Source organism: Gymnoscopelus braueri, assembly GCF_963280865.1.
Source record: "Gymnoscopelus braueri genome assembly, chromosome: 2".
Lineage (NCBI taxonomy): Eukaryota > Metazoa > Chordata > Actinopteri > Myctophiformes > Myctophidae > Gymnoscopelus > Gymnoscopelus braueri.
In genome coordinates, this window is record NC_137604.1 from 49,909,686 (window position 1) to 49,933,961 (window position 24,276).

At 44.2% G+C, this 24,276-nt stretch overlaps 1 protein-coding gene across 1 annotated transcript in view; it reads left to right on the top strand.

Annotated features, from left to right (window-relative positions):
* prr36a (proline rich 36a) overlaps window positions 1-20,455 on the top strand; it is a 35,467-nt gene extending 15,012 nt beyond the window's left edge. The window contains exons 2-6 of the mRNA XM_080413191.1: window positions 2,790-3,444; window positions 3,716-3,797; window positions 11,438-11,670; window positions 12,014-14,713; window positions 18,856-20,455. Of these exons, the coding sequence (XP_080269317.1) occupies window positions 2,868-3,444; window positions 3,716-3,797; window positions 11,438-11,670; window positions 12,014-14,713; window positions 18,856-20,048 (4,785 nt within the window). The 5' untranslated portion in view covers window positions 2,790-2,867 and the 3' untranslated portion in view covers window positions 20,049-20,455. The remainder of the gene's footprint in view (window positions 1-2,789; window positions 3,445-3,715; window positions 3,798-11,437; window positions 11,671-12,013; window positions 14,714-18,855) is intronic.
* The last annotated feature ends 3,821 nt before the right edge of the window (window positions 20,456-24,276 follow it).

Sequence of the window (24,276 nt, forward strand, 5' to 3'; positions counted from 1 at the left end):
CACGTAGGTCAGAACTAGCAAAATGGAATTGACAAAATACATCTCTGTATTTATTTGTTCATGACTTTCGTCTGGGGGGGGGACTAGTCTGAGCCAGGCCATACAACAATGATGACAATCATGTCGCATCCATAAAGGCTAAGTATTATACAGCTGGAAAAATAAATGTTTTGTATAATAAATACACACATTACTGTGTATGTCAACAAAAAAAAAATGCACTGGTGCATCGGATTGTTACTCACTCAATATCAACCGTATGCAAGTTCAGGTATTAAAATCAGTATAGAGAAGGAAAAATTGGTATCCGAACAACTCTACCAACAAAGCTACCAAGTCACTCTGTATTCTGTAATCCAATCCAGTGGTGGTGATGAATGGCAAATTTGTAATGGGTAGCAAGGATACCAACTATGGAAGGTTGCCAATTTTTGTAATGGCTTCAAGCCCCAGCCTCGCTTGTACAAGACTGATAACGGATTTTATTATAATCCTCTGCACTCTTGATTTACTGGTTCTTTAGACTTGTATTTTGACTGACATTGTCCCTCCTACATTTGATTGAATAGGTCACTGACAAGTTGGTCTGATGGACTAGAACAGTCATTCCAATTTAATGTTGTCCGCTTTAAACACTCCTCTCTGGATCTCCCTCTCAGACAGGAAATTAGAACCACAGAGAGGCGAGGAGTAGAAAAACTAACTGCAGGAGGTGAGAGGAAATGGAAATAAGGGGGAAAACCCAGAGCATAATGTCTACTGCTCTCATCCCTCACTGAACTCCAGGGCAGGGTTCAGGAAGATTAGGGGGTTTCAGTGGGTGGATGTTTAGTTCCCGTATTTTGGGGGTTGTTGTTGAGCTGTGTATTCAACTGTTGTCGGGACCAAACTCGCCAAACTAGTTCATCCAGAACTAGCAACAAGTGGCCTGTTTGTTCTTTGATCAAGACTGGCATGTTGTTCTGTTGGCCCCCCAGGTACATGGGGGGGCCGACACAATGAGTCCATACAGAGATTTTGCTGAGCAAACAGAAATATGAGCAGGAAAAGTAGCTATGTTTAGGGATTTGGGAACCGAGTGTGCAAAGCTGTGGTATCTTGGATGTTAATATGTAACTAGCGAGGCCCAGCCGAGGTGCCTGGCCTGTGGATTTAGTTGCCCATAAATGCAGTGCAATTTAAATGTTGCGATTTCCACTACATTGCTAAATAGTGCAACAAAAAAAAAACATGTGTGTAATGTTTACTCTACCTCAAATTCCCTGTGCAGGCAGGGAATTGCAGGTAAAATCTGTACATTCACTCATTGATGCATCCTTATCCATTTTTAAGCCCTATTTTATACTTTTTCCTTTTGTGAATATTTTGATTTTGAATGCCTATAAAGCAAAACCAATTGGTGCTTCTGCAGAGTGGAGAGCTTGACAAATATAATCCTTGTATGTGGGAAATGTGTCTCAATGGAAGCTGACATGGTCATTTCATTCATCTCACTTCCGAGTTAGAATGTCATGCAGCAATGATAGTCATGGTCTTCATTGCCTGTGTTGTGAGAGGAGATTCCATTATTACAGTATATGGTGTGGTTATTCTCACTTATGCCAGAATTGGCACATTTTATTCTAATCAATTAAATTGGTCTTTCCATCTAGTCTTTTTTTTGGGTTCCATAGCTTTCTTCCCTCTGAATTTAGATCTTATCCTTTACTTCTTTTCCCTCTTGGTCCTTTCCCAACCAAGCCTGTTGGTCCCCACAACACCCATCTGTGTAGCTATTTACTGGAACAAGACCTTGGGAGAGGAGGAGGAGGAGGGTGGAATCAAGTGGCTGTTGGTGGGGTGTCTGTGTGTGTGTGGGGGGGGGGGGGGGGGGAGCAGCTGCTGTGGGTGTCAAGAGCGCGGGATAGTTGAAGGTATGGAGTGAGGTATGAAAGAGGATAGATGGAAAAGGCACAGTTGATGATCAGTCAAAGATGGGAGACTTTAGCGTAATTTGTTGTCTGACGACTAGTCGTATAACGAAGTATAAATTTGGTTTTACCTCTGAGGGTTAGAGAGACTTGACTGAGGTCAAATGGGGTCGACCGACGCTACTTACTTGGACCCCTCCCCCTTTTGTCTTCCGCCAAACTGATCTCTAAGCTGTCATTGTCCCCTATTAGTTCAAGCGTGTCCACTGGTATTGTCTTTTTGATGGCGTTCATCATCACGGTGGTCGCTCATAAATGGGACATGATGGTGTGGGTTTTCAAATCCCTTTCAGCAGTCCAAACCACAGCGTTCCCCTCTCTCTAGAGATGCTGGAAGGCATTTTTCAAGCATGCGTGCACACACGCACTCGCTCACACACACACACACACACACACACATTCTCCATAGTCATCAGTCTCTTCCCGGACTATAAAATGTGCAGCAGAATTTATGCACCAGTGCACCTCTGTTGTGGTTTGTTAAACTATTCATTCATTTTGTTTGTTGAATTCCCACAGGCATCAAGTTGGTCTTGTTATCATAGTTGTGCTACACTGATGAACCAAAGAGCGTTCAAGACTCGAGTTGAGCAGCAGATGTGTTGGCGTCTATGAGTGCTCTCTTCCTGTTTTTCAAATTCCCCCCAAATTCCTTTGAGGCCCCTTGCCTTAAATTACGCTTCCCTTGGCTTACACTGACTGATTGTCATGTGACTTATGCTGACTTGAGCATGTTGTTAAAGACATATTTTTCTATAGGTATAGATGACTGTAGAGTTTTTTTTATTATTAATCTAATGTTGTTTTTTCCTTCTGCAGGACACTGAGGTCCATACAGGGTGTGGTCTGGGTGTGAACCGGTGAGAGAAGGATCTCTTGACAGCCACAGACTAGGTGATGAAACCGGATGGGGTTAGCGCTCCTGATGAAGAAAACATGGAGACCACTGAAGTTGTAGCAGGAGAAGAGCCCTCCTCTTTTCCTGGAGCACAGGAGGAAGTGACAGAACAAACCACAGATGCGTCAAAAGCGCAGGGACCTGAGGTGGCAGTGCCCCCTGCTGCACAGGAGGCCAACAGGAAGCCTGCAGCGGTAGACTCAAAAGGCAAGACGAAATCGGTCTCGACTAAAGCCACATCTGCGGCAACAAAGACTGGAGTTTCTGGACTAAATTCACGACCCGGCGCTGCCGCAAATCGTACAGGGAATGAAGTTAAACCCACAACTAATGCCCCAGCAAAGAAAACTACCACTGTCAGGACCCAGGTGAAGGTGGCTGACAAAAAGCCTGTTGGAACTGCCAGGACCACCTCTGCTGCTGCTTCTGCCGCTGTAACCAATAACACAAGGCAGGCAAATGGCACCCCAAAGAAGAAACTGCCAGCTGGCCCATCAAATGGAGCTAGACCAACCGGCCCATTAAATGGAGCTAGACCTGCCGGCGCATTCAATGGGGCTAGACCCAAAACCACAGGTTGGTCTAAGTCTAAAGGGAGATTTTATGTTATTAAATTAAATTGCAGCAAAAAAAATAAAGTAACCATTTGACTTGTGAAGAATGTTTGGTGTAATTTAAGGCTGTTTCAGTTCAGATAGAAATGCCTGCTTATGTGGTTCAAATATTGGATGCCAATTTTTCAACAGACTGATTCAGTTTTGGTACTATGCTAAACATCCAATGTTAATATAGAATCATTCATCCATTCATCTATGCAATGACATTTTCTCGCTTTCCACTCTTCCAGCTCCTGCTAGCACCATTGTTCCAAAACCCAGCACTTCTTCCGTACCCAAAGCTGAGAAGGCAATTGGTCTCAAGACAAACAGGTATGCCGGCCAGCCCTCCATCTAACTGCAATCTATCTACCGGCCCAATGACAGTTATCATCATGGCTCCATCAAATAATTCATATCGGGATGGAAAACCCCATAATTCATATTTATTCTCTCTTACACAATTTCTTTTCCCTCTGAAGTCTGGAGATATTGCACACAGTTAAACATCCCATTTACAACTTAGAAGACATGAATGGCTTGGTTTAGCACGACACCCTGGAAGAGATAAGCAAAGAAATATGTCCATTGTGGCATGACCGCCATTATTGGGTTGGGTTTCGCTTCAAGAGTCTGAGTCATGCTTGCAGAAATAACCTGAGACAGAGGCCCTTAACAGTCCCAGTGATACTGAAGAACCAAGGCTTTGTACCATGAAGATAGACTCAGACACTAGTCATCGCCTCCAGGGCAGATGGCTATTGACATGCATTATAGTCCTCACACGCTGCTGATTTCGATGGTGGAAGCTTAAAATGGTTGAGTTTGTGATATTTCTCTGGACTCACTCCTTTTGATAGGACTGGCATGTTACGGCATAGCTCTGCTGGAGTCTAGCCATCCATAAGAGGGTCAGTGGGGCTCTGAACGGCCTGAAACCATGTCCCAATTTGGAGTCATAGGTCATAGACTACTGATGTCACAGGGCTGTCCACATGAAGTTCTGAGATCCACATTGGAGCCACGCCGTTCCCATGTGGATCCTGAGATCCACATGATTGTATTTTTATCATTTTAGAATGGATGGCTCCACATAGATGTGGGTGAATAGTATAATAGTCATCAACAATCATTATCATGCAAAAGAGTTTTGCAATATCATTGTTTTGCTTTAATCTGGTGGTGTCTTCTAGATCAGTGGTTCTCAACCTGTGGGTTGAGAACCAGTAAAGTGACAATTTAAGGGCTTTTGAGACTACCGAAAGCAAAAAAGACCATTACTGCATCAAAAGTAATCAACAAACTATACTATAAAAAAATTTAATCTACAAGCTCACAGCGCGAGGCGTTGTGAGCTTTGGGACCCCCCAAAATATGATTATTTTGGGGGGCCGCGGCCTGGAAAGGTTGAGAACCACTGTTCTAGATCACCAGGGTAAATCGAGTTACGCCCGAGTCAGATCCATTAGAGCAGATCCCACATCTTTTCACAGGATGCACTATTCTGCTCTGAGATGCCTGATTTGATTCTGGGTCCACCTCACTTCCTCTATAATGCTCTTATTAAATAAACAAAATGGCCCTCTGACACAGCACAGGGGTGTTACGTCCTACTTTCTTGGCCATAAGCTAAAGCCTCCCAGATACCCACAGTTTCTATGTTTCAGCTATTTTTATTCTACAATTACGCACGCACGCGCACACACACACACACACACACACACACACACACACACACACACTGCTTCACCTACACTTACTGTATGTTGTTACACTGTCATACTCTATTTTACATGTAGTACATGCTCTTGGACTGTCCTGTTAGGTTTAGCTACATATAGAGTGAACTTCCTCAGCTGGTGTTTTCATAGGTTTCTGTATTGGGTCTGTCAGGAATGGTCCTTATTTGGCAGGCACATTTTGTGTGTGGCTCTCGCTCTCTCTCCCTTTGTACGTAGACAAGCTACGTCTTCATCCTTTGAATAATGCAAATGTGGCATTTTGGGTACAGGAGTCCTATTACCATGGCATATGATGCCTTCCAGTAATTGGACATTGTTCCCTGGAACATGACATCAGGCATTTGCTTCTAAGTTGACAGACAGATTCTGGATGATGAATGGTATGTGTCAGATTTCATGACACCTGTGTTAGTGATGTGTACTGAAGGTTCTTTAACAGAAACCGTGGTGTGCATTTCATTGAAACCTAGTGAACAGTGGCAGGTGTGTGCGAGTGTGCGCACACGTCTTCATGTCGGCTCCTCAGAAGAGCTAGGAAATGAGACCCACAGACTTGATACACTATCTGAATTACATTTCCAGTGGTTCTTTCCAGCCCTACCTTTCTGCAGGAGTTCTCCAACGCCAATCTGTAATGAGCAATTACGGTGACCCAGCTGCAATGCATGACTGACCTTTTCATGATAATATATAACATCAGTTTGACAATGCATTTGCTGCAAGGCTTTTCAGTGCAAGAACACTTGACTACTGTACAGCTCTATAATAACACCGTTGCTACAGCAGCACACCTAACATACCACACACCCAGGAGACCCAACGAAAATGACTGTCCTCATTAAGTATTAATATTAATTGCCCAAACGGGAGAATTGAAAGCCTATTGGGTTAGAGGAGAAAGGATTAGGTTTTACCAGAGTGATTGCTATAAAGGGGAGGCGAGATTTGAAGAGTGTATGGTCGTGAAAGCTCTTCAGAATATGCAGTGGGTTATTGGAGCTCTGAGTGTGAGGGCCGAGGCTATGACTCTGTATGATAATGGGTGAGTGGGGGTTAATGGATTTAATGTGCCCATCAATGAGGTGAGGCTTTTCCAATGACAGGCTGATCTATCAGCAGTAAGTCAAAGAGGCACACAGCAAAATCCTGACCATTAATTAAAAAGGTGTGTAAAAAACTAAACAAAAGATTTATGCTCTAATTAACACTCAGTAGGCAGTGATCTACCATCCAACCACAAAGATAATGAGTGGCTTCAGAGGAACTATAGTGCACACTGCACAGCAAAATCCTAAGTACCAACCAATCAGAAATCAAATCACTCTGAGTCACGGATGGATTTGAAATGGTTGATGTTTGAGACTAGTGCAGAATCCTAATGATTTATACTTGGTTGTGCACAGTGTCGCACGCCAAAAACAGAATACAGTTCCAGGCAGTTGGCCAGCACCCCCTTGAGCCCTTTTCCATCCTTCCCTCCCTCTATCTGACCATCCCCCTCTCCCTTGCGCATCTATCATTTTGTGGTTCCCTGAGACTCCCACTGAAAGTTAAGAGTGCACTTGGACTTACAATTAGTTATAGGATCAAGTGGAGCAGAACACAAGGTGCGCGTCATTAAGTGAACAATTGTTGGAGACATGGAGATCAGGGATGATTGTCCCACTTGCCTGTCGATTTTTTTTAAATAATAATCCTCATTAACCGTCTCATGTGGAAATGTGATTATACAGTAGGTGTTTTAAAACAAAAATGTAATGGTGGCTGTTCACGGAAGCTCACAACATGTCACGATGCGACATGAGCAAAAGTGTGCGCTTGTAGATTGGGTATTTTTGCCACTTGTCGTACAATGAAGTAAGTGGATAAATATAGTGGGAAAGGTCTTCAAATAGCTTTGCTGACCTCCATGCTGTGAAGATATTTGAATCGCACAGCTAAGACTATCATCCATGTGCTGAAACATAAATAGGTCAAATACTTAGTGACATTCTCCATCAGCCTTTGTTCCCTGTGAATAAACGGCAACGAGAAGTAATGGTGTCTTTCTCCCACGTTGTTGCTCCCCCCTTCACTTGCAGTACCTTTCTTACCTCCCATGTCCCTTTGGGAATGAAACCATGTCATTTCTCCCCATCAGTCTTGGCAGAGAGGAGTAGGATTACTGTCCTAACGCAAACAAACCATGGCATCCATCATGTTGGCAGTACTCTGTAGCTACCCACGGCCTCATAGGAGCCGTCTGCCCATCCGTTGCTAGGCTCAGCACTGACACTTAATCTAAACCCTCCTCTTTATTGTCGAGGAGATGACTGTGGGCCAATACAAGCCCCAGGAATGTGTGCTGCTTGCTGGAAGCTGGTGTAAAGGAGCTAGTTTTGGATGGCTTACAAGCCAAACAATGTATTGTTTGGGGTCTCCATTTCCATTAGCTGTCCTGCAGGGGGGCCCTTGAACTTGAAGGGAAAAGCAAGAGCCGGAACAGAAGTGTGTTGGTACTGTGTCTATACTTGGTGTATTAGTGTACTTGGTATGTGTACATACTGTCCTGTATTTGTCTTTGACTTGATGAAAACTGAAACTAGACTGAATCTACAGTATACTCTGGTAAAGGAATAAGGGTGCGAGACACCCAGGACATTTCGTGTCCTGTGAGGAAATGTTTCAGTTGCATGAATATTGTTGTGCACAGAGAAGCAAAGTATGCAGACTATGTCCACGTATATTAGAACCTTTTGCAAGAATATTGTAGTAGGTTTAGTTTTTTTGCCAGTATCATGCAGCATCACACTGCTTAGCATCTTAATAGTGCCGTTTACAACAAAGAGGCCTGGGCCAGTAACATAAATTCTTGACTGGCATCAGTGACTCATCAGTGCCCGTCCCTGTGCCGACCTTTGCCCTCCGGAAGACCTTCCGATAAATCATTAAACACCGTAAATGGCTGTGTAGCTCTTCACATCCTCCCATTACCGTTATCAAGGGTACGTCGCTATTGATTTTAATTCATTGTTTGGCAGAATGTCAGCAGCTGCACCCTTAGAGCCACACAGAAGGAGCGTGTACTGTACAGTATGGGTATAATGGCCCAGTCTCTGTTTGTAGTCCTGCTGGATCAGATCATTGTGAGCTGTGAATGATCAAGACCAGGGCATTGGGAAGACTGGGGTTATTTGAGGCTATTACATTTGTAACCCCTCCTTACCCTCTTGACATTTCCCCATGTCTTTATTTATTCTGTAATCTCACTCTTTCATCCAGCTTTACGCTCTCTTCCCTAGAGGATGTCGTTCTGTGTTGTCCCCCGTCTCCTGCTATAATTGAACGGTTCTGCCGATTCAAATTCTCTGCATACTGCAGGATCGGTGATATGAAGTCAAACTCATTTAATGGGCAGCTTGTTATTTCTCCTACTCTGTCTCTCTCCCCCCCATGTTGTTATTCTCCTTGCCTCTGCACGTCCAGCCATCCATCACAGCTCCTCATTTTTTCGTCATGACTGACCTCAAAGATAAGCCCCCTACCGCCCTTTCCATGTCGACCTCCATCTCATTGTTATCCTGCCATTACTCAACGTTCATTTTACATCCAATGCTACAGTAATACCCTCTCCTGTGTCAGATACACTTTTCAGCAGGGTTATGCTGTGCTTCCCGTTGCCACAAACAACCAAAACACTGCTTGTCTAATGTAAATGTATCGGTAGCCTGTGAAATTAATACACTTTGAGTCCACGTCTGCCCACATATCGTTTGATCAGGAGCAAACAAAAGGCCGACAGTACACAGTGTGGTGGGAGAGGCATCTGAGCTCGGGTATGCCACTGCCCTCCATCTGTGTCTGTCTGTCCGTCCATGTCGGTACACGTCTGCATTGTCTGTCTCACCAGCAGGCAATGCAAATCCCAAAAGAGAGGACAGGATGGGTATTGTAGTAATTGATGGTTGGGCCACAGTTCAGTAAACTGGGTCCTATGCCTTTTGTACTTTCTGTGTGTACTGTAAAAGCAGTGTTAATTGAACTCTAAGTGTATTGTAACTAAATTAACACTGATATTTACTTCATTACAAGCATGTCAGTTAAAACAAAGACAAAATTGATGTCCCACATTTATTGATGTTTTGGCGGTTAAAGGAGGAGTTCACCCAAAAAATTACTTATTTTCTATCAATTACACACCCCATGAAGCCTTGATTTCATGGATTTATTTTTGTTTTTGTGGCATTCCTAAGACAATAATTTGATTTCCGGTAGGAGACACAAATAATCTACTTTGTGTCTCCTACCGGATACATTAGCCGGTAGGAGACGGGAATCAAATTATTAGCTTAGGAATGCGACAAAAACTAAAAAGAATCCATGGATTCAAGGCTTCATAGGGTGTGCAATTGATAGAAAATAAGTCATTTTTTGGGTGAACTCCTCCTTTAAGGTTGGGGATTTATCTGTGCGAGAAACTGTCCCCAAAAGTTAGCAAAACCAATGTATGCGTTCCGGGAGCAGAGCTAATGCCCTGCTAAATTTAACCTATGTCTTTTCATGCAGGTTAGTGCAGTGGGTTTCAGTGGATTAGCTCTCATTTAAGAACCATTCTAGTCGATAAGACTAGCCTCTTATCTTACTGGGAGTGAAATGCCACCCCGTCGAAGTGTCATGACTTCTGCCATTCTCTTGTTCCACCTGCTTCAGAGGCCACCCAGCCCTTCAACCTCCACAGTCGCTCTCTCAAGCTTCTCTTCCTCACTGCTGCAACCCTGTGATTGTGATCCTCCTCCTTAATCATCATCATCCATCATTCTTTCCCCTCCTCTCCCTTGTCTGTCATTTTCATCATCCTCCTTAATCATCTTCCATCAGTTCTCCTCCCCTCCCTCGTCTGGCAACTCCCTCCATCCATCCCTCCATCTTTTTTCCATTGTCTCCCACCATCACTATTTAGCCTATCCTGCTCTCCTTGCCTTTTTCCATACTCCCTCCTCCTCCGTTTCTGCCTCATCATTCTTCTGTACCCATTTCACACTGCTCACTCTGCTTTCCTCTCCTACCACCACTCCTTTCTAGCGGTGCAACGGTTAATCGAACTAATCGATTTAATAGATTATAAACAATTATAGATGATCGATTTGAATGTCATTTTTCCCCATTGCTTTAAAATTGCGACACACAATTGCAACTGGATTTGGTCGATTATTAAAAAAATGCATTTGAATAATTTCACGTTGTTTCGTTACATACATACAGTATATATGTGTGTAATCTATTTTTTTTTTTTTTTATAAAAAAAAAGATTCATCACTTAAAGGGGAAATCCACCCATTTTCAATATTTAACTATGTCATTAATATAGCATAAAGGAGTTGTGTGGAAATAAGAAAAAAAAATTACATTTGCAATTTGTAATTTACATTGCAAATTACACCATGATGAGTCATCACAGTGTAATTTGCAATGTTAATTTTTTTGCAATGTTACATTTTTTTGCAATGTTATTTTTTTTTTTAATTTTTTCTTATTTCCACACAACTCCTTTATGCTATATTAATGACATAGTTAAATATTGAAAATGGGTGGATTTCCCCTTTAACAAAATAATGTGTAGTAGCAGCCCTACTCCTTTACCTCTGCTCTCCTCTCCTCTCTTACCCTAACTCCTTTACTTCTCCTTTCCATCACCGTGACATTCATCCCTCCCTCACTTGGTGGGGGATTAGAACATGAATAAAAGCTGCATTACTGCGGAGCAGGAGATGGATGAGGGATTTGGTAATGGTTTTTCACTATCTATCACTATCTCTGGCTATTTCATTTGTGGCCTAAATCAAGACTGATTGATTAAGGTGAAGGTGTGTCTTTTTCAATCTATCTTTCGATAAAATGGTGAAAGCTGCTTCAGAGCAGTTATTTAGGTGTACGTGGTGCATATCATTGTGTTTTAATAGGAATTTCTGGCCATGTCAATCAGACAGACAGCCACCCCATGCTCCACACACACACACACACACACACACACACACACACACACACACACACACACACACACACACACACACACTCACTCACTCACTCACTCACTCACTCACTCACTCACTCACTCACTCTCTAGAGAGCTGTTACAATGAATACCTAATATTTTTTGTTGGGTGGGGTCCGCCTACAACAGTCATAAACTTACCCATTACAATTAATGCTATGATCTGAAAGAAAGTAACCTATACACTTATTTTTCTCCAGGCCCCAAACTGGTACTCGACTTCCATCGTCCCCAGCCTCGTCAAAGCCCACCACAGCCCCATCAAAGCCCACCACAGTAGCTACAACCAAGCAGTGGAACAACTGCAACCTCATCAGTACAACCTCCATCAGTGGACTTGGCCGACCAGCTGCTTCCAGAGTCACCACAGCACCATCTACTGGCAGGGCCACAACAACACAGCCTCCAAAACCAAATGCACTTGCTAAGAAAGGTACAGTGAAAGATTCCTGGTTGTTGGTTCTGTTGCGTTATATGCACTGCTTCATACCGGATGAGTTGTTCTTGAAGGATCAAGCTCTTGTATGTATCCAGAGTCAAATGTAGCAACCATCCATACATAGCTCCTGATCCAGACAATTTCAAGCGGATAACAAATATCCATGTTTTTATTTTGGTGTTGTGTTTTATAACTATATTTAGTGAATTCTAATTCTATGACTACTGCTTCCTGGTACAGTGTTTTTGTTGATGAGGTTTTGCTTTCAGAAAATGCATTTCATAATTAGATTTTAATAATACATTATTTAATGTTGTTTTATCTCTTTGCTCTCCAGATGTCAGCAGACCGGCTTCTGCCACAGCAGCTAAGAGACCAACAATGGCAACATCAGCTGCTGCCAAAAAAACTGAGCCTTCCAAACCCTTGGCGGCTTCGAGGCCTATCCCTGCTGCCAAACGCCCACTGCCACTCAAGGCAGCTGAAGCCAAGGCAGCTGAAGCCAAGCCAACGCGGACCAAAATACAGGAAATCTCAAAGCCTATGGCTGCGAAGAAAACCGTATCACCGGGACCACGGCCCGCGGCTAATAACAGACTGCTCCCGGGCAGGAATCCCCCTGCTTCGCCAGCCAACAAATCTAAGGCTCAAGCGAAAGATGTCCCCAAACCCACCCTTGGTGTTCCACCTTCTGCTGCCAGCAAGGAACAAGAAGGCCTGAATTCTAGCACTGCTGTGGTAGCAGCAGTTGCTGGTGTTGTAACCGCAGTAAGCAGTGTTGCTGAGTCAACAGCTGCGGGGGCAGAGGTTCCATCCCCAGCCACATCAGGTGCAGAAAAGGTCCCCTCTGAAGCTTCAGCCGAAGACTTTCCACTGGCACCTTCAGCAGCTGACGCATGCCTGCCCCACAGCCCTGAAGGGACATCTCCTCCAGACCAGGCCCTATCGGAGAGTACAATTCCTTTCATAGCAGCTATGGAGCAGATCTCGGTTGGGGCTCCCCTCTTGCAATCAGCCAACCAACCAAGTCCTGAAGACCCTCTTCACCCAATAGCAGAGCAAGACACCTCAACATCTAAAGCCTCTCTACCAGTAGCAACTATCACGCCATTGGATATTTCTTCCTCCAATCTAAATGAGGTAGACGATGACGAGGAGGAGAGAGAGGGAAGCCAGCAGGTTTCTGTGTCAGAAATGAGCGGCACCACTCAGCCCACTGAGGAGTCCCGGCCTGGGTCCGCCGGTCCTGTCGGGGGTGCAGCTTGGAGGGCCAGTGGTGCCCTACACTCTGAGCTGGACTCTGAGGAGGTGAGTGTCAGCCAGCAAGGGGCATCAGAGCTGAGTGCCCCTGGCGTCCTAGAGGGAACAGAGAGCATGGACGACCTCGGAGACGCAAGTCTCAAAGGAGCGATTGACATGGAGGGGGCTTCTGCTGGCTCCCCCGACTTTGAGAAGGTTCCTGACATACCAGGCAATGACTTTGAGGAGGATGATGATCGGGTGTGTGACATGGATGTGGGCTCTGAGAGGGCAGAGGACCCGCAGCAGCCCAGACATGACAATGACGCAGATGAAGAAGAGGATGAAGATGTGGACATGGCCAGCGAGGGTGTGACAGAAAGTGGGCTCGAGAGCTATGGGAATGCAGATGAGGATGACTTTGCAGAGGATGAAAGGTTGGACAACCTGAACCGAGTTGCTCAGCCACCACCTCCACCTCAGCTGCCCTCAGCCCTGGCTGCTCAATGGGATCAGCCCAACCCATACTCAGATCCATGGGCACAGTCCTTTGAGCCCCAGCAGCCCTTACAACAACTTGCTGAGCCATTGCCGCCAGCTGCAGTAGGCCTAGTCCCAACAGAGTCGGCTTGTAAAGGTTCTGAAGGACTTGAGACTCCTACCCAGTCCCCTGCTCAGGCCTGGTTAGAACTAGGCACAGCTTCCTTTGTACCCCAAAACCATCACTCCACAGTTCCAGAGGAGCCACTGAAATCAGAGGCCCAAAGTTGCATGGATGAATTCGGCCCGGTACCGATGCATACCCTGTCCCCGGCTCCCCTCTCTGCCCCTGGCCTCTCCCTGGCCAGCACCCTAAGCAGTGATACCAGTACACCCGAGGACTTGTGTGAGGACTTCAATCAAGAAGCGAAGCTCCAGCTCCATACCCATGCAGGCCCAGCCCCAATGCTCTCCCTCCAACACGACCTAGAGGACCAAGACCTGGGCATCCACCTGGAAGCAGAGGACCGGGAGGAAGAGGAGGCTGAAGCTGAGACTCTCCCGGCTGATGATGTCCTGAGCGGCCCTGCCACTGCCCCCACGTCCAACCCATCATCTTCCTCGACCACAGAGGATGAGGCCAGCGACACGGAGGGAGAAGCCCAGCTGGAAGATACACCTCTTTTAAACAGGACCTTTGAGGCCAGCAACACGGAGGGAGAAGCCCAGCTGGAAGATACACCTGTTTTAAACGGGACCTTTGAGTTCAGCAACTCGGAGGGAGAAGCCCAGCTGGAAGTTCCACCTCATGGGCGAGACATTTTAAACGGCACCTTTGAATTGCAGCCTCAACGCCAACCCATCCTGTCTGCTGTAGAGGAAGCAGAGGAGGAGGAGGAAGCAGAGGGAAGCGTCTGCGGTGACACCACCCCGCCCTCTGCAAACTCTGCCGCCTCTTGTGGCTTTGACACGATGACCACGTACTCAAACTCGAATGCCGCTTCCACGGGTGAGAGCTGCACCAAGAGTCCTGGTATCTTTTCCCTGGAGGAGCTGCCGGAGGAGGCTAAGGCACCCTGTCTCATCCAGGACCCGCAGAGTCTTCCAGAACCACCGTTTGCAGCAGAGCAGCACTACATGCAATGTGGGAATCTGGCCGAGGCGCTGCCCGCTGAGAATGCGGGGATAGAAGGATCTGGGTCCGAAGTCGCCCCGGACCTCCCTCGATCAACCCTGCAGCAGCTAGAAGACGACCCAGATGACCCCAAGCCTGCCTACTACTCGGCTATCTGTGAAAAAACTGAGAACTCGGTTGCAGGTAATGTTCCCCAAACCCCTCACAGCCCACATAATTCCCCTTCCCTCCCACAGGCCCCCTGTGACTCTCTCCCAGACCTCCCTCATAAAACTAGCTCTTCCTCTCCTCATAATAGTTTGTAGTGAAATTCTCTGGGGTGGATGTAATTAAAAAAAAAGCAGCAGACACAAAGGGAAGCAAAAAGAGAGACATTGAAATGACAGCAGTGGCACTTCCCTCTATAACATTTCCATTGAGTATATGGCTTCAACTCCTGTATGTGCAATAGTTACTATTATTAACTACAGTGTGCGCGCCTGTGTTCTTATATTAACACTGCATTATCCAGTCACTTTGAAATGGCATGGATTTTGTATACAATGAGTAAAAATATATTGTAACAATAGAAATATGCAATGAACCGTTGGTCTTATGGAATTAATTGTTGGTCTTTCTGTATGTTGCTGAACAGATCTAATAACTGAAAATAAGATTTGAGTGTATTGTATATTGATATCCACCATAATACAGGCATGTTTCCTTCCCCTACCTATTTCCCAACACTCCTCATCTCTTCTTGCACTTTAAAGTTATAATGCATTGCCCCCCGGATGTGTGACGTGGATGTGGGCTGTAACAGCCCAGACATGACAATGATGAAGATGAAGATGTGGAGATGGCCAGTGAGGGTGTCCAGAAAGTGCCATCCTCATGCCCCTAAACTTTAAATATTAAATAAAGAATAGATTTTTGTAAACATTATTTGCTCTCTTCCCGTACAGTTTTATTAACAGTGGAAATGTGACATTCTCTGTGCAAGACACCATCACTATTGACACTATTACATTTTTTACATTTTATTGTAGATAGTTTTATTATTGCAGATAATTCAAGAAAAGTCATATAGCCTACAGTAAATTTCACCTTGTTAAGCCACACTTACATTTTGACAGTGAAATTCAGTAGTTTGAAAGAAGGTTTACTTTTTGTATCATCCCTAAATATAATTATACAAATGGCTAAATAACAGCTTAGATTTGAGTAAAGTTAAAGGAAATCTTCAATCAATTTTAAGATGCCAACACACTGAGGAGAAAAATGCATGAAAACCTAATTTACCCCGGTTTGCCAACTGGTCTTTCCATCACTGTAGCATGCAGATAGCTACTGTGGGTTTTGCTGATACATTTGATGAGACCATTTTGTAATGAAAAGCTTCTGCACTTTTTTTGACCACAAACGGGTACATCTATATTTCCTAGGGAGCTAACTGGGGGGAAAGAGGATGTGTCAATTATGGGTAAAACTTCACTTCCTGTTAGTCATTCAATTCATTTGAGGGATCCTGTTGTCAGTCATTCAATTCATTTGAGGGATCAAATCAGTCAACAATATTGTGGGAACACAACCTGACAGAAATTAAAAAGGGTCTCATTAGTCTGCCTACTTACTCTACTAGATCTCCCTCCAGTCCACACAGCTGATTCAAATTGATGTTCAGTGCTTATCAAGCGCTGAGGTCACAGGTTTCGCCTAGAACTGTGGTGGGATCCATAATAACGTGTCAGCAACAGCCACCAGTAAGAACCCAGAACAGGATCTAAGCTACTGCTAAGAGCAAGTATCAAGAGCCGTTGATCATTCATTTGAGTCAGCTGTGTGGAGGGAGATCTTGTAGGGGAGTAGGCAGATTAACATGACTGATCTGATTTCTGTCAGGTTGTGTTACCACATTATTATGGACTGACACGGATCACTCTAATTAATTGAATGACTGACATCAAGGAAGCTTATTTAAGGAAGGGACACGCTGGACGCAGGGGATGCGCCATGACGCTCATGGGTGGCAAAATCGGAAGTTCGATGAAATGCATGGCAGAGAATGGAGCCAGCTGGACCAGCTCATGAACAAACACTATATCTGAACGATTGCGACCTTTGTCATATAATTGGTTCAGGAATATAAATCACAGGTTGTTTTCTAATCACTTGCTTTTCGTTGTACACTGTACATAATTTTTTTTAGGCATCTAAACAGCAGCAGGCATCGTTCCTGGCTCGGAGGTGTCGCGAGATTTGGTTGCCAGACAGGAAATGGTGGACATAAATGTATTTTGTGCTCTTTAGCTGCCTCTATAAAATTATACAGTGTGCTCACCAAAAAGCAACACAGCAGAAACCGATGTGCGTCTTATTTTCCTGAGACAAGTATTTTATAAAGGTCTCAATCGTTCAGAAATGGTGTTTGTTCATAAGCTGTCCAGCCGGCTCTCATAGACTCTAATGTTGTTTAACCAAACTTCCGGTGAGAGTGCCACCCAGGCTGGAATTGCTGGATAGAGAAAATGCCGTCGGTGACCTTTCCTTTAAACAAGCTTCCTTGACTGACATCAGGAAGTGATGCCCATAATTCAAGCAAGGCCTCATGGGACACTGGAAACTTGTGTGTTGTGTCTGGTGTGTGTGTGTGTGTGTGTGTGTGTGTAGCCCAGGTACAGCATCCTACTATAAAGAGGATCGAACAATTGGAAACACCTGCCAATCAATTAACCCTGGCACCACTCATGAGTCTCTCCCCTGGTGAAAAATAAGCTTCCTCATATGCTAATTAAGAGAAAAATGGACAAGACCGATTCTGATTGAGAAGGATATAGTAGGATGCAAATACCTTGTGAACAAAAAGCTATTGTTTCTCTGCATCACTTAACCACATCAAGTCTGAGTTTTGACAGCTATTCATTTTTTTTAATGCAACTCAATATAAAGTAATAGTGAACTGGACATGAGGGAAGCCTTATATGGTGTTCTCACCTACCAATATTCTCAGCTGTGACCCTTACAGTTCAATAATCTCTTCTACCCATCCCATGGAAGACATTGATGCAGAACTCGCATTGTGCTAGGTCTCATTCCATTGGTGGAACCAGCACCTCTCATCCATGGCTCAAAGCATCAGTATCTCCAGCAACTAAAGACGGCAGACATCTCATCCCTGTCTCTCAGTGTACTGCTGTTTTGTGTTTCCTTTCTGTACCTCAGGTTTTCCCACTGCAGCATTTCACTACACTGTCTAATGTCACCAGAGCTTATGCATGTCACTGGCTAAATGACCTGCATTGGTTTGTTTCTGTTAATATGTTCCTGTAGCTTGGCTTTAGCTTGTTTATATAAGCCACTGGCTATAGCACTTAACCCATTAACACCTCTGGCCGATTCTACAAATGCCTTCTAAATCAGTAGTTCAGTAGTTAAATGACACTGATGCATTCCCGGTTTTAATGGGTTAAACCTGCCCCTGTCCCAATTTTGGGGAAATTTTCTACATTTTAAAATAGAGCTACGAGCTCGCATCGCATTGTGAGCTTGTATATGTGCTCTTCTCCCCATTTGTTACACAGCAGTATGACTAAGTATATAGAGGCATACGTGGTTAACTATGTACTGTAACTAGTTTGACTTAAGTTTGTGTATGGTGGTGTGAATGATCAGTTTTGCTAAAGTGACTTACTACTTGAGGATAGAAATATTCAGTCTAAAGCCAAGCTACTAATCCTGTTCACATGTGATGTCAAATGTGCATAAATGCATGGAGAAAACTTGTCTTGCATGCTCACTGGTTGACCAACTATACGCTTCATTCACAGTTGATGACTTTTATTGTGCACAATAAGTTTTACTTGGGTCACTTGTTTATGTGACACTATAGTTGGTAGTGATTGCATATACAGGATGTTTGGCTGCTTTTTTGCACACAAAAACCTTTATCTGGGTGTCAACTGAAATGGTCAATTGTGATATGAGATCCAAAGAAATGGCTGCATAGTCACTCTGCTTAAAATGTCCAACCCATGCTTCCACCCCAGTCACTTCAAATTGCAAACTGTCACTGTTCTGCTGGTGATGATACTGTACCTCCATCCATCTATATACTTGATGGACAAACCACTTGGCAGACCTTTTTAAGCACTGCACTCAAAAGGCTTCCACTATTCTTTCACTATTGTCTGATTATGAGCCTCCATGGGCTGCTCTGCCCCTATACCCCTCTGCTTCTACCCACACTGCACTGCTCTTGAACTGTCCTGCTGCCTGTCACACTTGTTTTTTTTAACGCACCATGCTATCATGATCTTCCTTCCCCCGCTTTTCCTTCTCGCACACAGGGCTCCGTGCACCGCCACATCCACACTGCCGTGATCACTCTGCACACCCCAGACCCCACTGCGACACGGTCAAACCCCTCTGCAACGTCGTCAAACCCCACTACGACGTCATCAAACCCATCTGCGACATCATCAAAGCTCCCTCCGAAGCCGCAACGCTGCCCAGGCTGAGCTGTGCGGACCTCCCGCCCAGGAACTCTGGCCCACAGGCGGTCAGTCCCCAGCTCCGCAGGCTGGAGCAGCACCAGAGGCAACTGCTGGAGCTTCAGCAGCGCAGGGAGCAACCACCGAGCAGGCCTAGCTGCGAGCACAAGGAGGCAGGGGAGGAGGAGGAGGAGGTGCTACAGGGAAGCCAGAAAGAAGAGGAGGAGAAAGATAAAGAGGAGGTGAATGGGGAGGAAGACGAGGAGGCGAGGGAGGAAGAGGCGGAAGAGCCGGAGGTGAGGCAAAGGGAGGAGTTGCGGGAGCAGAGGAGGGATCTCCAGCTACAGCTGCAGCAACAGCAGGAGGAGCTGCAGCAGAGGCAGCAGATAATGCAGTGGCAGCAGGAGCTCGAGCAGCAGCAGCCTCATGGTGGCCAGACAGCAGTGCTGCTGTCTCCCTCTTCTGGCCTCTGTACCATCTATGAAGCCTTGGAGAACAGCGATGACGAGGAGGCAGAGAAGGAGCCGTTAAAGGTAGAGCTTAAAGAGCAGAAGGAGTCCACCGAAGAAACATCGAGCAAAGACCTCAACAGCGATCGAGAGAGAGTGCTGTTCGACGACAACGGACGAGACTCTTCTTCGTCCTCCCAGAGCTCTCCTCTCCCAGACTCTCCCCAAAGACCCGCTGACCCCCAGCATGCCCACATCCTCAGCTCCCTTCTGGATGAAACCCTCTCCCTTCCTCCTCTTCAGTCCCCAGAGCGGCCCCCGCCCCTGGACCTGGACTGGGGTAAGAAATGTGACATTGTTCAGCAGCTTATAAACCAGACACTCCTGCTGACCGGAGACGGCTGCTCCTCCCTCCTGCTCCTGCCGGGGGGTGCGGGTGGCACTTTGAGCCCCCTGGAGAGCAGCCTATGGCCCAGCCTGCTGCCCCCGCTCACGCCTCCCTCTGCCACGGTCACCTCTGTCAGTAGTTTCTCCCCGGAGGCCCCTGGGTGTTCTCCACAGGGAGAGTGGACAGTGGTGGAGTTGGAGACTCATCACTGAGTTACTATGTCAAAGTGAAACCCGATCACTCGCTTACACCCCCGGACACACACACACACACACACACACCGCAGACAGAATTTGGATTGGAAGTACATGAATTCAGGAACATGACACCTGTACCGTTTATATACAGTGTGCATTTGCACATGTATGTGGTACGGTTTATATGCACACATGCACCCTTGACTTAATGGATATCGCTAATGGGTTTGATACGTACAGGCAAGCACAATAACCTCTAAAGGAATTACTGCACAAAGCAGACACCCATGTTAACACTTGATGGCGCTTGACTAAGTCCTGTTCTTTTTTTCAAGCATGCATGCAAACTTAACAGGATGCCGGAAAATGGTGTTGCATGTAATTCATAATTGATGATAAATGCATCACAATACCACATTAGTCTCGGAGTAACTCTTACCTCATTTATGCTTCTTCTTCTTTTCGTGTCTTTGAAGCATGTGGTTATATGACAGTTTCCCATTTCTTTACACAGTCCTTTGCATTATTATTGAACTCTGCGAGATCTTTTAAGCTGCACTGGTTGGGTAGTAGAGGGCAGACAAGGCAGTGCTGCATCGTATGGTCCTCTTCTCCACATTCAGATGGTTGGGCCGGTTTTGTAGCCCCATCTGGCCAGTATTGCAATCACATACACGTATACTGAAGCTACTTTATCCTTTCACATAGATCTTACTAACTCGCAGATTAAAATGCTTGCCTTTCTCATGCCAAATCAAGGTGACACACACACACACACACACACACACACACACACACACACCAGTGCCAAATAGGTACTAAAGTTGAAATAATTTAATTGATGGCCTTGGTTCCATTACTTATTTTTCTTAGCTGTTGTCCCTTTAACTGTAGCCAAAATGGCACACTTAATTATGAGTATTTCCAAGTGACTTTGAAGTATTAGTATTTAAATATTTACACTGGAGCTCGAGTCTTGAGTCTGCTGAAGTTCTAAATCCTGCTTCCCAGATGAATATGCACTTGGCTTATGTATGTTAAAGTATGTTAAAGGCTATTTACTCTAATGCTATCATTGCTAGTTTTATCCTGGGTATTATTCAGACATTTCACTGAGGTCAAAGAAAGTACGCAGCACAAGATTGCTGGAAGAACAAATCCACACTTTTTATGTCCGAGTACAATCTTGTTATAGATTTAACACTGGACTCACTGTGCTGCAGGAATGGTGATTCTTTATCAAAAGATCATTACAGCACTTTGCCTTGGAACATGCATGAAGATTTTTTATTTCACCTTCATTTTAGCTATGAATGAAATGATAGGCCCACATTCTATTGCGAAGTAAGCCTTATCTTGTAAGCAATGCTGATTAAAACTAAGGCTGTATGTTTTTGAGTTAAATTTAGTTAAGTTTTCACAAAGATAAATTAACACAAAGCGTTCACAGCTAAATTATCAACAGCATTCTGTAGCTCATCTGGCTATGAACTTGAACCTAATCTGACTTCACATTAAGTGTGGTGCTGGTTTGAGTGTTGTTTCTCTGTTCCTGTATGATGTCATGATATCTGTAAAGATGTTTTCCAGGAAGCATGCCCAGTAAAGACTCTTTTAGTAGATGGGTCTTACTCGGGATTGAACCGTTACTGCTGTGAGGGGTGTGGTGTATGGATAGTTATAAAAGGGAGAAGACATTACAAGGGAGTATATTAGACAGGGGGGTGTTCCTTTGGAAGAATGAATATTGTCGTTAAAACTGTGATGAACAATGGGTATAGGAGCTTAATGACTACTGTTCGTCTGTCACTGTCCCTTATGTGTCCTGTGTGCTTCTCAGCAAATGTATCAGACTACTGTCATTTTTAAATGTTCCATATCAGACTACTGTCATTTTTAAATGTTAATGTCGGTGCTCTTATGAGGCAGGATCACTTCCAGAGCGAAATTGGATTTGCTGTGCAGTGACTCGGATCTGTTTCATGACGCCCACCTAATGTCATATCCAGGAAATGTGAATTGGCATGTACTGTAGCTAAGCTCATTGTCTATTTGAATAGTTTTAGTTGTGTGCAGTGAGTCCTTGGCTGTTTGATCTTGCTCCCAGCATAGTGCAAGAACTGAATTGATGTATTTAGAAATTGAATTCATAGTTGAAACGGTCTATTCAATGAGCCATGTATGAAACTGAGATGAACTCCTCATCCGGCAAGCAGCACCACAATCTAATTGACCTTTGAAAATATATGACCCTTTCTGCCACTGGATCTACAGTAGCATATACCGCAAATGCCCTTTAGAACCGCTTGTTTTAAGAGCTTGTAGCGTCCTTTTCAAGTTGATATACAGAAGGAAATAGGCATTTACCATGTAGAGTGGTACATTCCAGTTGTCAGGGTCTGCAGCTTGCGCTCCCTGCTGGGCACATAATGCACAACATATCTTGACAAAGCTGGACTTTTTAAATTGTCGTTTTGTTTTTTTATGTCTCTCTGTAGTGTTACTGTTTTGCAAATGTGTATGTGTACATTATAATTTTGAAGAGGAAGACTGCTGAAAACCTGATCACTGTAATGAAGGGAAACCTCCACTAGAATTTATTTTGTACTGTAGAAAGATGTATGTTGGATGTTTTAAGAAGTCATTTATACAATTTTATAAACGGTGAATGAAGGATATTTCTTGCAAATGGCAGTGAAATGGGCTGTTTAATTTAAAATGCTAAGGATTTCATTGAGAACTGTTTGGCCACTTAACTGCAGCCTATTTGGTCTGCCTTTCGAGAGCATCATTTAGAGACTAGGCTGTGTCCTCCAGGCCAGTCTAGTGAACATCAGGTAAATATGCCCATGCCATAGAACATGGCAATTAACTTGATAAGACGAGTTGAACGGTTATATGGGTAAACAATGGGCGCTTCTTACAGATCAGATTATGTTTTATTTCATTTATTTTTAGTTATTTTAGTGGCCTTTTTTGCCTTATTTGATAGGTAAGTGGAGAATGACAGGAAACGGAGAGTAGGGGAGTGACGTGCAGCATGGTCTGGCTGGCTGGGAGTCGAACCGGGGACTTGCTGTGAGATTTGAGCCCATGTGGTACATGCCCTAACCACTGGGCTATCGTATCGCCGGCTTAAATTTGATATTTTTCAGTTGGCGCCCCATTCCCCTTCACATTATAATTCTGAAAATGACAAAATAAACCTATAGTTGTGTAATTTATTGAAAATGAATGAGGCCTGTGTGTACTAATTTAATTGACTGTGGATATACAGTATTTGTCAACACAAAGTGGGAATTCCCCTTCATGGGGCTTGGAATCATGGCAGCTTGTTTAAATATGTTCCATTTCTCTTCTGTTATTTGACTTTGAATAGCAGAGATTTGTGGTTGTGTGTAATTATTTCAATGCATTATTTGAGAATAAAATATTTTTTTTCATAACAAGTGTCTTTTTTATTGTTATGGCAAATAACATTAAGTAGAAATCTTTACAAATGTAGAAATTGTATGTAAAGCAATAAAATACAATATGAACAATATGAACACACTTTACAAATGCAGAAATTGTATATAAAACAATAAAATACAATATGAACAAAGCAGCAAATTGGTGTACCACAAACATCTGGATGAGCACATCAGCAGAAAAGGCACATAAAACCTTGTTGGCAACAAGGAACATTGGCACACCAAATGATAAAACATTCACATTTCCAAGGAAGTTATTTAAAAGATTATCAGTCTAAACAAGTCCTGATACATAACATGTTCTAAGTAGTGCAATTAATACACAACCATTGCCTATACAGTCATGGTCCTATGACTTGCACATGACCCTGGACCATTCCTCCATGTCTTTACATTTGTGCACAGACTTTTAGCTTATATTATATATATAGTCAACTAGCACATGTCGCATATGGCTTTATGTGTAAGGCCCAGAAACAGTCTTATACCGCTGATCTGTTTTAGTAGACCTGCTGTGTACTTGGCCTTGAAGATAATACTGCTCTCTTCTGTGTGGTCTGCTCTGCACTGTTCACTATTGCTGACACAGGCACACAATTCTCAATTTCCAGCATGCAGATTGGAATCTGGGAGAACACACACACCATTCTCCCTCACACAGCTACACAGTAAAATCCTCAGTGTTAAGTCCATTTGGTCGCATTAGTCAACTCTTGTATTAACACTCAGGGTTTTACAGCTACACACACACACACACACACACACACACA